Genomic DNA, 17,050 nt, shown 5'->3' with positions numbered 1-17,050 from the left:
ATTAATGTAGCCATATGGATAGAAACAAGTCCCATCAATGAAAAAGGTTCGATCTAAAATACCAACTCCATGTCTGTTGACAAATCACTCAAACCATGCCAGAAACACTATTCGTTCGCATGATCCATACAATATAATTGTTGTACAGCAGTAATTTTACATGGCTACATCGCCAGTTCTTTGGTTACGGGCTTACGTGCTGGACTCCGTTGCCGTTCTGTTAAAACGGTTTTCCCTACCGTTTCGTGGTGCATCATCCCCTCGGAAGAAGAAACCAAGACTCTCACGAACAGCAGGCCAAAATATGATGGTATCCTTCTTCTGGGATCAGTGTAGTGCCATTTTCATTGACTTTTTGGAACCTGTCTCCACAATTAACCGGGACCGTTGCTGTTTGTCACTGGACAAGCTGCGACGTGCCATCACGACCCACAGATCACAGCTTCAGGGTCAGCTCATCAGACTACACCATGTCAATGCCAAACCCCATACAGCCCTTATGACGCAGGAGAAAATCAGGAAATTGAGTTGGAAAATTGTTCCTCATCCTCCATACAGTCCGGACTTGGCTCCGTCTGATTTTTACCTCTTTGGTCGTCTGAAGGCCCACCTGCGCTGTAAAACATTTGATAGTGAGAGAGACCTTATTTCGTGTGTCAAGCGATGGTATAAAAGTCAATCCCCAGAATTTTACCATGGTGCGTTTACACCTTGGAAAGAACATTGGGCCAGATGCGTCACAACTGCTGGAGACTACATTGAGTAGGTTCAATGTATAGCTAAATGTTCCAAGTATGTTCACAAAAAATTTCATTCTCCTCTTGCAAAAAATAAAAAAATTAGAGACTGCTATGCAAAACTTTTTGAACGCCCTTTGTAAATAGAAAGAACTATATAGCATATTTTGTTTCCAGTTTTCAAATGTTGTTTTTTATTTATATTACAGCTTCACAGAATGGGTCTTTCATATTTCTTATCACAGCTTTTCATATTGCATATAAGAATCCTTTGCCTATTAGAAGTTAATTTTCATTTTACAAGTATGAAATGCATCTGTGTAGACCGTATTTCTTTAACTTGGAGCAAATAAATATCTCGAAAAAGGCGGTTCGTACGGAAAAATGAAAACTTACTATTTCCAAGGACGACACCTGTCTGTGCTAAAACTGACCACCACCTCACCCACCCAATCACCATGGGCGCCAACTTTTTATTTTCAAATGGGAACTCCCCGTTTTTAATGCAGATTCAGAGTCAACGCCGAAACATATCGCTGTAATCGACAAAATTAATTTTTTGCCGGTTTCTGTAATGAAGAACCGATTCATTTGGTTCTATTTTACATTTTTGATAAAACTGTAAACCTTTATGTTCTACACAGTTGATATTATTGTAACCATTAGGTTGACAGATGTCGGTGTGTTCTTCCGTTCAACCGCTGTAACTCCCGCTCTGGTTACATTACGGCATCATCTAATTCGAAAACGAAAAAAAAGTTTGACATAAACCCTAGATATTTTTCGTCGAAGAATCCGTGGGTTCACGGTTTTAAAGTAAAAAAAGGGGGGTAAGTAGATGACATGGTGTAGCTCAGACAAACGTCCACTTCGAAAATATTAACTTTGTATCTCGAAAATTTTTTTCTAACGTTGCGTGGTTTTCGAGACATTTTGTTGTACCCTACACCGCACGTAACCAAGTCAATAAATGGTTATTTCCTTGATCGAATACTCATACTGCAATATTTAAAACAGCCCTATGATTTATGGAGGAAAATACAACAACGTGCCACTTTTATCAATTATTTATTGCAAAATTATTATTCGTTTTAAGGACCTATACCTGAAACGTCGGCATATTTTTAAAAGGCATTAAAGGTGGGAATCTTCATCTGACACACATCATATACATGTTTCAACTGCGACATGTCATTTAATGATAAAAAAGGAAAAGACATTGGCATGTTAGACTCTCTGAGCATGTTGTTTCCTGCGTGTTGCATGAAACGGCTATGTGAAAAACAAAATGTTCTGATTTTTAGTCGCTGCTCTGTTTCTTCCACAAAACAAGCTTACTGTGTAAGTGATAAAAGTGTGTGTCTCTTATTAATGGACTGCTTTTCACAATAGGTGGTCAAGGGAATTCCTGTCACAACTGATAGTTTTTTTCTTTAGAACTGACCTGGATAAGTGAAGACATGATCCACGATCATCTGTTTGATACAGATAAATAATTCACAAAGTACCTAACGGAGTATTACAATGCGCTTGCGTTTAACGAAAAGTCTTTTCTTGGTTTGAAATTGCTGTTCAGTAAAGCTATGTTGCCGCTATTGTTGTTTGTCAACACAAGAGAACTATGAAAACAACAAACCTTAGTTTCTGGAGAATTTAATAAGATTCGTCGGGCTTTTTTAGTAAAGCGTTTTGCAATAATATTTACTTGTATAATAGGTGACATACAAGGAATTCCCTCGCGGCAAACTGACGCAGTTTGTGTTGTTGACTGCGTTCTGCAGAACTAACAGCTCAACGCTGTTGCGATCCGCGCCAAATACGTCGTTGAGAAACGTGAGTGTGCGTCCTCCGCGGGGAAACGGTGATGTTTGGAAGTGTAATGGTTACATCAATACACGCAGTATTTGTGTAACAAAAATTCTTTCCCTACAACGACCTGAAGCAGTAATTTGCGCGCTCATATCTGGAAAGAGCTCAGGCCTGCTAATATGACTGATTAATTAACGCAGCCGTGTAATGTTGCTAATTATGTGTAATGATATTCGAAGTAAACATTCATTAGCATGCTGTCAGGAGAACATACATCCATTAGCATGCTCTAATAGCCTGGCCGCTGACATTGCATGAGCAGAATTGCGTGTCGTGGATTACATGCTGCCTTTATTAATCTACACTGGCTATGCATATGGCGCTGTCCATTCTTTTGTGTTCCTAGTTATAAACTGCAACATGGTCCTTGTAACTCTGCTTTAAGTGTCTAAGTTATCTCGGCTGATCGTTGCGACCTACGAGAGAAATAAAAGAAAAATACATTTGAGCCGCAGGTTTTTTTTGCGAAAAAAAAAAAACAGCCTCTCCACGCCAACACCTGCATGATGCCAACACAAAAGATCTACTGCCATCTCTGCGTAGCGGTTAGTGTTCACTAAGTGGGGTCATCACAGAATGTGGGTACTGTGATATTTACGTACGTCTGGTTATGATTAACCATTAATGCGTGCTCTTCTGGAGGTACATAGGGTCAAAAATTTAACGAGGGTAACGGTTTGAGGGTAGACGAGGAAAAGATGCCACGGCAACAGCCAAGGGAAAATAAAGTCTATGCGATGGTCGTGTCGGTTAGTAAGGGCACCAGCGGACTGCTTGCTTTCTGCGACAGATCGTGCAAGGGTTAGGTAAGCTAGCAGTGGGTATCATGCAGGCCGATACCTTTGACGTTGCGAGCCGTTGTTACTCGATAGCTGCAGCTGAGTACCTGCGTTGTCTTCTCGGCCACCATCAGCATGTCTTTAACAGTTGAGTTCATCATCGGTTAGTGTCCGATAGGTCATATTCCGGATGCACAGTGTAGGGTAGTGTAGGTAATTTGTTTGTTCGTTAGTGTGGGAGGTCATCGGCTTCCCCGCTGTTGTTTGTCTGTAGGGTGTGACAGCAAGTGGCGTGTCCACTCAGTATTTCTGATGTGCTGGGGCTTTTCGTATAATTCATTGCGGGTTTCAAGGCTGTATTCTTTGTCAAGATCCGCGGTGCGAGTGTCGCACGGAACGTTGCTAATGATACGTATCACTTGATACTGAATGACCTTCAGACGGCGCAGGCATGTAGGAGCTGCATACCCCAAATGGCTCTGAGCACTATGGGACTTAACATCTGAGGTCATCAGTCCCCTAGAACTTAGAACTACTTAAACCTATCTAACGTAAGGATATCACACACATACATGCCCGAGGCAGGATTCGAACCTGCGACCGTAGCAATCGCGCGGTTCCGGACTGAAGCGCCTAGAATCGCTCGGCCACCGCGGCCGGCGCATATCCCCAGACGGGAGCTGCGTACGTCATCAGAGATCTGATCAGTGTCATGTATTTTTACGTTGATACCCTAATTTTTGGTGTACATTCCCTATTGAGCTTTGGCCAGTGTGTTTCCTAGGGATACCCTGTCGTCGATTGTTTACAGTGCACGTCAGTGTCTGTTGTTGAGATATGAGTGTATGAGACGTACGAGCCCGTCGGGGAAACCAGCATAGCTTAGTCTGCGTATGAGACCGTTGTGTCAGAGGCAGTCGAAAGCTTTGTTGATGTCCGGGAACGCGGCCTCTGTGGCGTTGTTCGTGTTGCAGCTGTGTGTTGTATGTTCAACTACGGAGGAGATGTGTTGTTCAGTGGTAATTCCTAAAGAACAATTGCTCTGGCATTAGGGTGTCGTTACCGATGCAGTGCCTAGTGATGCGTTTAAGTATAACATTCTTAACAGTTTTGTTGAGCGATCAGATCAGACTGATGGGTCGGTAGTTTTGTGAGGGGGAGTGGTCTTTCCCTTTCTTCTCGAACCTCAGGACCTTGGCTGCCTTCCAAAGGTTGGGGATGGTTTCGAAATTACCACTTTTGATACACGAAACTAGTCATACAATGGGAGTGAACTCACTATTTATTGTGCCAGTTCGGCAGCTGCCAACATTTCGGGCGTGACCTCCAGCACCCAGACTACAGCATAGATATGTATAGACTACTGACAAGAGAAGAAAATACCACTGAGATTGAGCCATGTCTTCAAGACACGTCGGAAAATTTAGCGTGCCCCGTTGTGAGCGTAGTTGGTGCTTTGCAGGTGTGGGTGTACGCGGAAGACGTGTACCGCTTCGTGCCGGTGATGGTGTGGGACAAGTACGCGGCGGTGTTCCCGCGCGTGTGGGCCGCCAGCGCCTTCAAGGGCGCCTTCGGCGAGACACTGTACATCCCTAACGTGAAGAGACACCTCGAGAATAACCTGCGCTGGCTGGAAGTCATGTCCGCGGAGGCGCCCAAGTTTCGCGGCGGCTTCTCCGGCATCGCCATCACCGGCTGGCAGAGGTAAGTCACGAGACCACTCTTTACAAAGAACTTTCATAGGATATCACCGAGCGAGGTGCGGCAGTGGTAACGTACTAGATTCACATTCGGGAAGTCTGTGGTTCCAATCCCATTCGCTCATCTGGATTTAGTTATGTGCAGGTGGTACCCCACAGCTCGTAAATACTTGTAGGAAATCATATTTAATCACCACCAATTACTGCTGATGAAATAAACCATTACTCAGTACCAGATTCGATGAACCAGCCATCTTGACGTAGATGTGATGTACATGCACAGACAAACAAATGATTGTAATTTAAAAAAATTGGGATGATTTGATCGAGTGAAAGAACTTCGAAAACTGAGCAAGTCAACAACGCGTTGGTCAACCTCTGACCCTTACGCTAGCAGTTATTCGATTTGGCATTGACTGGTGGAGTTGTTGGATGTCAACCTGAGTGATATCGTGACAAGTTCTGTCCAATTGGCGCGTTAGATAATGAAAATCGCGAGATGGTTAGAGGGCCTTGCACGTAACGCTCCAAACGTTCTCATTTGAGGAACGATCCGACGATTTTGCTGGCCAAGGTAGTGTTTGGGAAGTACGAAGACAGGCAGTAGGAACTCTCGTTGAAATGTAAGTTCAGGGTGATTTGCCATGAAGTGCAACAGAAAGGAACGCACAATGTCGTCGACGTAAGTTGTGCTGTAAGGGTGCCGTGGATGACAGCCAAAGGAGTCGTGCTATGAAAAGAAATGCCATCAGGGACTATTGCTCCTACAAGGCGGGCTGTATGGCGGGTAACAATCATATTGGTATCCCATCGCCGTCTGGGGCGTGTCCAGACACTTCTTCAGCTTGGAATCTCATCGACTGGAGAAAATTTTTGTTCAGTAATAAGACCTGCTTGGAAATGAGTCTTTGACCAGGGACGACGTGCCTGGGAACCCCCGACAGTGGTGGGATACCAACCTGAATGTTGGTGCCATACAACCCGACATACAGGTGTGATTGTGTGAGGTGTAATTTCATTTCATAGCAAAACCACATAGGTTGTCATCCGCGACACCTTTACAGCGGAGCGGTACGTCGACGATATTCTACGCCTCGTTTTGTTGCTCTTCATGACAAGCTATCCTGCGCTTACATTTCAGCAATATAATGCCCGCCCACACACGGCGAGATTTTCTATTGCTTGTCTTCACGCTTACCAAACCGTATCTTGGTCAACGGAGTCTTCATATTTCTCCCCATTTGACAACGTTTGGAGCATTATGGACAGGACGCTTCAACCAGCATGGGATTTTGACGATCTAACGTACCAGTTGGACAGAATTTGGCACTATATATTGGACAAGAAGAGAATAGAAGCTTTTGAAATGTGGTGCTACAGAAGAATGCTGAAGATTAGATGGGTAGATCACATAACTGATGAGGAGGGATTGAACAGAATTGTGGAGAAGAGGAGTTTGTGGCACAACTTGACAAGAAGAAGGGACCGGTTCGTAGGACATGTTCTGAGGCATCAAGGGATCACAAATTTAGCATTGGAGGGCAGCGTGGAGGGTAAAAATCGTAGAGGGAGACCAAGAGATAAATACACTAAGCAGATTCAGAAGGATGTAGGTTGCAGTAAGTACTGGGAGATGAAGCAGCTTGCACAGGATAGAGTAACATGGAAAGCTGCATCAAACCAGTCTCAGGACTGAAGACAACAACATTTCTCAGGAGGACATCCAACAACTCTGTCAATCAATGCCAAGCCCAATAACGTCTTGCATAAGGGCCAGAGGTGGACCAACGCGTTATTGCCTTGATTAGTTTGTGTAGCTCTTTCTCTTGAATAAATCACACAATATTTTTCTGAAATTGCAATCAGTTATTTGTCTGTACGTGTACTTCACCAGTATCGATTTCTGTCCCATTCAGATAATTCAAAGGTGGTGCGTAAGGTATTAATAGACCGGGGAATAGTTTACATGGCACCAGTGGCTGCTGCAGGCGAGGGAGAATTTCGAATATACAGGAGTGTTCTTCAATAAATAGTGGCCAGTTTGTCTGAGCGCCGTTAATGTATATTGCAAAATATCCTTTCAGATATTTCAAACGTGATGTTCCTTCCGTACGTGTACTTAATTTGGAACAGTTCGAAAGGACGGTAGAGACGTAGTGAATTATCAAAATGACATGTAAGCAACGGACTCTTTGAAAGCAACTTGCTATAATGGAATTCGTGGTAGCGGGAAAGAGTAACCGTGGTAAACAACCTTAAACTTTTGTGTGCAGTGTATGGTAATCACACAGTTGATAGGAGTACTTCTCGTCAACGGGTAAAGAGATGTGTAAGCCACCACCAGTCTAGTTGCTACATGGATTATTTAATTGTTAATTCAAAAATTTTTCACCACACTTAACTTCACTGCCAGCACTTCGGTGCTACGTATTGTGGCCTACGTGCTTGACCCAAACAATCCCTCCAGCACAAAAGCGCTTCATTCTGATTAAGAATGCTGACAGATTAAGTTTTCCCGTGCTGCTTCTGAACAACGTAGGAGATGAGCCACAAGGTAATTTCGTGCTGGACACATGGACACGTCCAGTGGGTCGCGTTCGCTCTGGTCTCGTCGGCTCCTGTGTCGGCGAGAAGTCTGTTCCTTCACTGTCCTCCGCTAATGATTTTTCGCAACCTGTTGCGTCACTGATCGATTACCATGATCATCCTGCTCATCAACCCCAGGAGGCGCGTCACTGTATTCTGAACTGGAGAACATGTAACCATTTTATATCTTAAGTAGCCTGTTTGATATTTGTACGCTTCGGATAATCACGACCATTCTGGCAATTGCACAGTGAGTTGAAGTGCAAAGACTGAACTCCACGATACGTCACGTTTGGGACGTCGTGTGACAGCCAGTGCTCGGAATTCGATCTATTCGGGCCACTGAAGGATTCTTTACGTGGGACAAACATCGAAGATGATCGGAGCGTAATTTTTGTAGTGAAAATACGGCCTCGAGCACAGAACAGAAGCTTTCGCTTGCAGGGAATACAAGCTATTAGATAACGCTGCTCACCACGTGTTCGAACTAGTTTATGATTATGATGACGGTGGTGATAATTATGATAGTGATGACATAATGCTGTCTTAAGGCCATAGCACGTGATAGAGGCTATGTAGAAAAATAATATAAGTAAAACAAATGGTTACATATTGTCACGAAATTATGACTCTTCAGAATAAGTATGATCAGAGAAAAAAAAATATGGGGCGTTATGTACTGAACGACTCTCGTACAACAAAAAATAAAGATGCTGAGCTTAAGTGTTGCCACTAGGTTAAATACAATACATGGCTTAAGTAGATAAAGAAGGTGAGGCTTCGCGTATATTTCCAGATTACACACCGTGAGATTGCCAAAATTTTGATCGTGGTTGTCCACAAAGTTAAAAAATCTCAATCACATTTTTAACATTTTTTCTCTCTCTATTGCGTTTTGTTTCCCTATGTAAGGTCGAAAGACTTCACAAATAATACTTGCTTTGAATTGTAGTTCATACTGCCAGCCCATTTTTTTATTGGCCTGATACGAGGTATAAAAGAGCCTTCTATGATTTGATAATTTCGACCATCTTCTCTTGTCTTGCGCTTATGTTTTCATCTCTATGCATGTACTATGTCCATCATATTTTATAATCCGTTTTGAGTATTCAAGTACACACATGAAAAAAGGTTTAGCATCGCCCCAGTTTCGAGAACTCCTGAAGATAGACGTCGACTGTGGATATTTGATCACAGACACAGTCCATTTGACTGCTCAGAGATGTCACTAAACCTGCCCAAAGATGTAATCAACCCTGCATGAGCAACGCCTATTAGACGGAGGGGCTTCGATAGCCGATCAGTACCAGTCATTCCACGAAAGAGGTACACGGCTCGTGTTGTCTGTTGTTCAGCCATGCCTAGACGGTCAATACGGCGATTCGATCTCGTCCACATTGTTAATTTGCGCCAGGAAGGGCTCTCAACAAGGGAACTGTCCAGGCGTCTCCGATTAAACCAAATCTGTGTTGTTCGGACATGCAGGAGATACAGAGAGACAGGAACTGTCCACGACATGCCTTGCTCAGGCCGCTCAAGGGATACTACCTACGGATTATGGCACGGAGGAATCCTGACAGCAACGCCACCATGTTGAATAATACACTCCTGGAAATGGAAAAAAGAACACATTGACACCGGTGTGTCGAACCCACCATACTTGCTCCGGATACTGCGAGAGGGCTGTACAAGCAATGATCACACGCACGGCACAGCGAACACACCAGGAACCGCGGTGTTGGCCGTCGAATGGCGCTAGCATCGCAGCATTTGAGCACCGCCGCCGTCAGTGTCAGCCAGTTTGCCGTAGCATACAGAGCTCCATCGCAGTCTTTAACACTGGTAGCATGCCGCGACAGCGTGGACGTGAACCGTATGTGCAGTTGACGGACTTTGAGCGAGGGCGTATAGTGGGCATGCGGGAGGCCAGGTGGACGTACCGCCGAATTGCTCAACACGTGGGGCGTGAGGTCTCCACAGTACATCGATGTTGTCGCCAGTGGTCGGCGGAGGGTGCACGTGCCCGTCGACCTGGGACCGGACCGCAGCGACGCACGGATGCACGCCAAGACCGTATGATCCTACGCAGTGCCGTAGGGGACCGCACCGCCACTTCCCAGCAAATTAGGGACACTGTTGCTCCTGGGGTATCGGCGAGGGCCATTCGCAACCGTCTCCATGAAGCTGGGCTACGGTCCCGCACACCGTTAGGCCGTCTTCCGCTCACGCCCCAACATCGTGCAGCCCGCCTCCAGTGGTGTCGCGACAGGCGTGAATGGAGGGACGAATGGAGACGTGTCGTCTTCAGCGATGAGAGTCGCTTCTGCCTTGGTGCCGATGATGGTCGTATGCGTGTTTGGCGCCGTGCAAGTGAGCGCCACAATCAGGACTGCATACGACCGAGGCACACAGGGCCAACACCCGGCATCATGGTGTGGGGAGCGATCTCCTACACTGGCCGTACACCTCTGGTGATCGTCGAGGGGACACTGAATAGTGCACGGTACATCCAAACCGTCATCGAACCCATCGTTCTACCATTCCTAGACCGGCAAGGGAACTTGCTGTTCCAACAGGACAATGCACATCCGCATGTATCCCGTGCCACCCAACGTGATCTAGAAGGTGTAAATCAACTACCCTGGCCAGCAAGATCTCCGGATCTGTCCCCCATTGAGCATGTTTGGGACTGGATGAAGCGTCGTCTCACGCGGTTTGCACGTTCAACACGAACGCTGGTCCAACTGAGGCGCCAGGTGGAAATGGCATGGCAAGCCGTTCCACAGGACTACATCAAGCATCTCTATGATCGTCTCCATGGGAGAATAGCAGCCTGCATTGCTGCGAAAGGTGGATATACACTGTACTAGTGCCGACATTGTGCATGCTCTGTTGCCTGTGTCTATGTGCCTGCGGTTCTGTCAGTGTGATCATGTGATGTATCTGACCCCAGGAATGTGTCAATAAAGTTTCCCCTTTCTGGGACAATGAATTCACGGTGTTCTTATTTCAGTTTCCAGGAGTGTACTTTTCGAGCAGCCACAGGACGTCGTGTCACGACTCAAACTGCACAATAGTGTGCATGATGCGCAACCTCACTCCCGACGTCCATGGCGAGGTCCATCGTTGCAACCACGACACCATGCAGCGCGGTACAAATGGGCCCAACAACATGCCTAATGGACCGCTCAAGATTGGGATAACTTTCTCTTCACCGATGAGTGTCGCATATGCCTTCAACAGACAATCATCGTAGACGTGCTTGGAAACAACCCGGTCAGGTTCAAGGCGTTAGACACACTGTCCAGCGAGTGCAACACGGTGGAGGTTCCCTGCTGTTTCGGGGTGGCTTTATATGGGTCCGACATACGCCGCTGGTGGTCGTGTAAGGCGCCGTAACGGCTGTACGGTACGTGAATGCCATCCTCCGACCGATAGTGCAACCATATCGTCAGCGTATTGGCGAGGCATTTGTCTTCATGGACGACAGTTCGAGTTCCCATCGTGCACATCTTGTGAATGACTTCCTTCAGGATAACGACGTCGGGTGGTCAGCATTTTCTCCAGACGTGAACCCTATCGAACGTGCCTGGGATAGATCGAAAAGGGCTGTTCATGGACGACATGACCTACCAATTACTCTGAGGGATCTGCGCCGAATTGCCGTTGAGGAGTGGGACAATCTGGACCACACCAACAGTTCCTTGATGAACTTGTGGACAGTATGCCGCGACGGGTACAGATATGCATCAATGCAAGAGGACGTGCTACTGGCTATTAGAGGTACCGGTGCGTACAGCAATGTGGACCACATCATCCGGTCTCGCCGTATGGTGGTACAACATGCAATGTGTGGTTTTCATGAGCAATAAAAAGGATGGAAGTAATGTTTATGTTGACCTCTATTCCAGGTTTCTGTACAGGTTCCGGAACTCTCGGAATCGAGGTGATGCAAAACTTTTTTTGATGTGTGTGTTTCTCTGCTGCGACGATATGTCCCTTCTAGAACTCTCCAGCGCCACATAACCGTAATAGACGCCCCACTATCCCCTTACGTCTTCTAATAAGGGTACAGAGACTTTTTTCCTCATGTATTCTATTTACTACTTTTTTCATTTCATTCGCGTAATTTTTGATATTGTTCGACAGCGCCTATCAACCACGTGATCACTTCAACAAAATGCTGTGCTGTAGCTGTACACTTTGAGGTACTTCTGCTTCAGTTTCATATCAATATCTGGTACTAGTGGGCCTACTTTACAGGAGAAAAAGCTTTCTTTGCTTGTGCCATTTCGTATCTGTTATCCTAGTTCCTTCATCCAGCCCGTGTAATGTGACTGCAAACTACATCCCAAGCCTGCCTCAGTAACTTCGGGCTCACGGCGGAACATTAATTACCAAATAGGCCCGGGCTCTAGTCCCCGCCGGATCGCAGGTTTTCTCTGCTCAGGGACTGGGTGTCGTATTTTGCTTACAGTCGTATCGTCATTACTGACTTCAAAGTTGTCTCAAACACATACCAATGAGATAGCTGCATGCGCACGAACTGACACTCTACACACGAAACAAAACACTTCACCCCACTGTGCGACTCCTCGCTCCAGGTACGACCACTACTCGGTGCTGTGCGAGCTGCTGCCGGCGGCGGTGCCGTCGCTGGCAGTCAACTTGCTGGCGACGTCGCGCGGCTTCTTCAACCAGTCGCTGCGGCACGACCTGCAGTCCAACCTGGGCTGCGCGCGCGCGCCCGTCGGCTCGCAGCACGACTACGTCGTAAACCTCAACTCGGACCCCTTCCTCTGGGAGAAGTTCGGCCGCTGCTTCTTTCCGGGCGCGCCCTTCTTCAAGCTCACCTACCGCCTGCACGCCGCCGAGATTGAGGTGAGTACTCCACAGCACATATTGTCTGCAAGTGTGAACCTGTTGCGTCATGTATGAACCTCACAGGTAGTCTCGATCCTATGGTTTTCGTGTCCGAAGGGACCCCAAAACCTGGCCTGGAAACGGCGGGAGAAAGTTTTTTCCGTTAAGACAGTGCCAGCTACTGATAGGCGCCATCTCCAGGCACCGGGCAACCAACCTGCATGTGTTTTTACCATATTAGTACAATGGAGGCAGCCAAAGGGTCCTAACAAATCGGCATCTCAACGGGACATGGAATTTTACAAAGAGAATCTAAAATTACTCAAGTTTACGCATACATGGTTTGTCAGTGAAACGCGAAGTTATTAGTGGCTGTGACACAGAGTAGGGGCATTCTGGGGACGAATATTGCTGACCTTTCCACCTTCACAGTCAACCTTTCACATGCGATGGATTGTAGATCAGGTGAAGGTGTATTATCAAAATGGTTAGAGTCTGACGGAAATGCAACGCAATTTTAGCGCTTCGTTTAACTAGCTTGTTCCACAAGATAATGTGATTCGAACATAGACGAGCAACCACAGATGAACGGGATTGACCGTTAAAAACTGATCGGACGCGATAAGTCACACAAATATGAAGGCTGTAAATTCAACTAAATACTTAGGGATTACAATGATAAATAACCTAAATTCGAACGATCATATAGATAATATTGTGGGTAGAGCAAACCAAAGACTGCGATTCATTAGTAGAACACTTACAAGGTGCAACAGGTCTACTAAAGAGACTGCTTACACAACGCTTGTCCGCTCTATTCTGGAGTATTGCTGTGCGGCGTGGGATCCGCATCAGGTGGGACTGACGGATGACATCGAAAAAGTACAAAGAAGAGCAGCTCGTTTGGTATTATCGTGAAGTAGGGGAGATAATGTCGCAGACATGATACGTGGATTGAAGTGGCAATCATTAAAACAAAGCCATTTTTCGTTGCGACGGGATCTTCTCATGAAATTTCAATCACCAGTTTTCTCCTCCGATTGCAAAACATTCTATTGGCACCCACCTACATAGGGAGAAATGATCATCACGATAAAATAAGAGAAATCAAGGCTCACACTGAAAAATTTACGTGCGTGCCGTTCGAGTGTGGAACGATAGAGAGACAGCTTGAAGGTGGTTCATGAAACCCTCTGCCAGGCACTTTATTGTGAATAGCAGAGCAATCACATAGATGTAGATGAAAACATAGTATTCAACAGACTGTGGTTCGAACTCCATTCAAATTCTCCAGGCACCATGCACTAAGCCTTGGAGCAACTGTCACACCTGTGAGTATTCTACATCAAGACCTTAATAGTAATTCGGACGGCCGTCAGTAACGAATCCGATTCCGTGAGAATATGCTCAGTATGTCTGAAGAAAAACACATCCAGGCAGCAGTATACGGTCGTGTGATGAGGCGCATTCCCAGCCCTTTGTTCTTTATAATAAATATCACGTACTGGACTGAGGAAATTTCTCGTTTATTTGCCGAGAAGCTTGTTACTGTTCACAACGTCACAGTGTGATGTGCAGATTCGATGATTGGCATCGTCAGTCCGGATTATTTTTCTTTTCTGTTGAGAGTAACACACGACACATAACTCATTCTGCAACTGTTAACACTGAACGATATAATGAAATGATTCTCACCTGTCCCACACCACATCTTGCCCATTCACTTGCCTTTGTGTAAGTATGCCTTGCGTATTGTTCGGAAAATAATTTCCTTTGCCTATTATTGTATTTCAGATTTGTATTTAATAAAAGAAATTATTCAACAATAAATTACTTTTTGAAATCGTCCAGTTTTGTTATGAACGCTATAGAAAGGAAAATTTTTGGTGGTATGTGTTTCCTTTAGCTTGGGAGAAGCGGATGTTAGGCGAGAAAAACGAAGTTGCTAGCCAACGGTTCGTTTGGCAAGAGGATGAATCTGATTAAGCCAATCGGAGGTAAGGACACGCCCGTAGAAAATTTTGCTAGAGATAAATCACACTCTTAGCGCAGGGTACTTCTCTGCTTGGTCTGATATAAGGCACTTCCCTGTTTTCTTTAGCTGGCGGCTTCGTTTGAGCTCGTGAGCGATAACCATCAGGCAGAGTTAACAGTAGCCGGTCATCAGTCGGTGCAGATCAACTGGGCAGCCGTTGTAACAACAGACTGCCAATGTTGCCCAAGGCTTTCTTACACTTGAAGGATGGGGGGCACATAATGGACCTCACGCACGATCAAGCTGTCGACAGAAGAGTGCCATCCGGTAATGCACTACACCAATCCCATAAACGTCCATACCAGACAGGAAGCGTGTATTACCGCTGCCACTGACGACCAGTTGTCTCGTTGCTGGCCAAAAAGCACATGATTAAAGTATGCACGTCTGTTGCTCCTCAGTGTGTGATACCACAGGTATTGCACAGGTGTTGGTGTGAGAACTATTCAGAATATATCTCGTAAACGACTCATACTAGAATCCTGCAACAAACACCTCTGTCATTCTTATTTACCCTACGTTTAGTTTATTAATGTCAATAGGTTTTCTTCCATTTAATTAATATTCTAACTTATTTACTCATTTTCTATAATGCGGAGCTTAACAGGATTTTAATAATGGACTGCATGCAACTGACATTTAGCCATCATGTGTCTATGAAGTTTTTTTGCGATGTGTCAGTGCAAATAACCTCCTCATGAGTTTCTTGCCACATAAGATTGCATTTTCAGCGAGGCGTTTCGGAAAGGTTACTCACTCTCTTCCCATCTTCTGGCAAAGTGCCGATGGATCCCAGTCCGAGTATTGACAGTGGACATTTAAATCTCTCGACGTCCGCTTCACAACACTTTTAACAGCCGGCCCGCATGGTTGTTTACGTAGTTGGCAACTCGCGTCCGCCGTTCACCGCTGCGCTAGGAGATGCGGACTGCTGCCTCTTCCATCTTCTGGCTTCAGAGCCTGATTTCCATGATGCGCTGATGGCAAAATGATGAGCTCGATTAACAAGATTCGTCGGCACTCACACATCCGTTGTCTCCCTAAGGAGGTTGTCGCAAAAAAACTATTATCTCTGCAGATGACAGACGACTTTTCGAAACCGATAATTTGCTTTTCTGTTAAGCTGTGTACTCGGACAATGCAGATTTATTTACATGCCCTGGTCTTACGTTGCACACATGCTCAGTGCAACATAGGGGAGACAGCGCGGAGTTTATCCTCTGTAAGATTTTCCTCATTAGCACCGAATGTGAAAGGCCCCAGGTTTACGAAGTCAAAGCTATCACGGTGCCCAGAAGGTTCCTTATTTTTGAAAGTGATCTTAATACGGAACTTGGACGATTTTTGAGGAAACTGCAGAGACATGTGGTAGGCACGCAGATATTTTTTTTCTCTTTCATTGTTTTCCGATACTTCACTATTTTCGTTGGGTATGGGTAGTCCCATTGTCTTCTTAATTTATTCACTTCTATAGCCGCTGGAAGCAAAACTAGTTTTTGGGCCCAAGAGCTCATCGATTATTGGGATTGTGATTTGACCTATGTTGCATCGTAATTTCTACCAACAATTTGCCATGTAAATTGAAGTGGTAGGGGGAGAAACTAAAGGAAAGGGAAGGAACCAATGTTACAAACTGCGTCGGGGCTTTCTGCAGAAGCAGCGGAGACGAGTAAAAATGTGTGCCGGTCCAGGACTCGAACACGTGGCTTTTTGCTTACTAGGTTGTTGCATTAACCATAGCGCCACACGCAGTGTTTATCGCAAATGTGTGAACTATCTCGGCACGCTCCCCGGACGTCTCAAATTCCCACCTAGCGCCACTTATATGCAGTCACCTCCATCTCTTCTATGATCGCTAAGTTTAAATGCCAGCTGGAGGTCGAACGAACATGTGTATGCACTGAAGGCTATGGATTCATTGCCCATCGACATCAATCGATTATATGAGAGCATAGTGACTGTTCTTTCGGACGCGTCTGAAAGAACAGACACCACCCACTCACACAGTATAACAATGTCAACATTTCGTTGATATCGAAGCCATCTCTTTGTCCTCATAAATGATTATTCTGTCAGATTCCCAGTTCATGTTAGCGTGTTCTGTCGTCAGTAATGACAGAAAGAGGTGCTGCAGTACTGAGACACTGGTCTCACATTAGAACGGAAGACATTTTAAATCCACGTCCGGCCGTAGTTTTCCATGATCGCTTAAGGTTAATGCTGAGATGGTTCCTTTGAAAGGAACACAGTCGATTTGCCCTGCAACCATTGCCAAATCCGAGTTTGGGCTATGTGTGAAGACCTCGTTGTTGACGGGAAGATGAATCCCAACCTTCCTTTCTTCTTTTTGATGGTCGTAATTCTACGGTCATTTCTTAAACTGCGAGGAAGCGCTGTAGTTCCGTCACGTTTCGACACGGTGGAGTGACCACATACCTGGGGCTAACGTGGAACACGATTATGTTGAGGCAAGACACTGTT

General features: G+C 45.6%; 1 protein-coding gene across 2 annotated transcripts in view; it reads left to right on the top strand.

Moving 5' to 3' along the window:
• LOC126266778 (hexosaminidase D-like) overlaps nucleotides 1-17,050 on the top strand; it is a 903,571-nt gene that overhangs the window by 875,946 nt on the left and 10,575 nt on the right. For both annotated transcript variants that reach the window (XM_049971315.1, XM_049971316.1), the window contains exons 7-8: nucleotides 4,848-5,089; nucleotides 12,276-12,552. In XM_049971315.1, coding sequence (XP_049827272.1) covers nucleotides 4,848-5,089; nucleotides 12,276-12,552 — 519 coding nt within the window. The remainder of the gene's footprint in view (nucleotides 1-4,847; nucleotides 5,090-12,275; nucleotides 12,553-17,050) is intronic.

This window comes from Schistocerca gregaria, chromosome 4, assembly GCF_023897955.1.
Source record: "Schistocerca gregaria isolate iqSchGreg1 chromosome 4, iqSchGreg1.2, whole genome shotgun sequence".
NCBI classification, from domain to species: Eukaryota; Metazoa; Arthropoda; class Insecta; order Orthoptera; family Acrididae; genus Schistocerca; species Schistocerca gregaria.
Note: the sequence above shows the minus strand (reverse complement) of the source record. Positions and strands in the feature narration are given on the sequence as shown.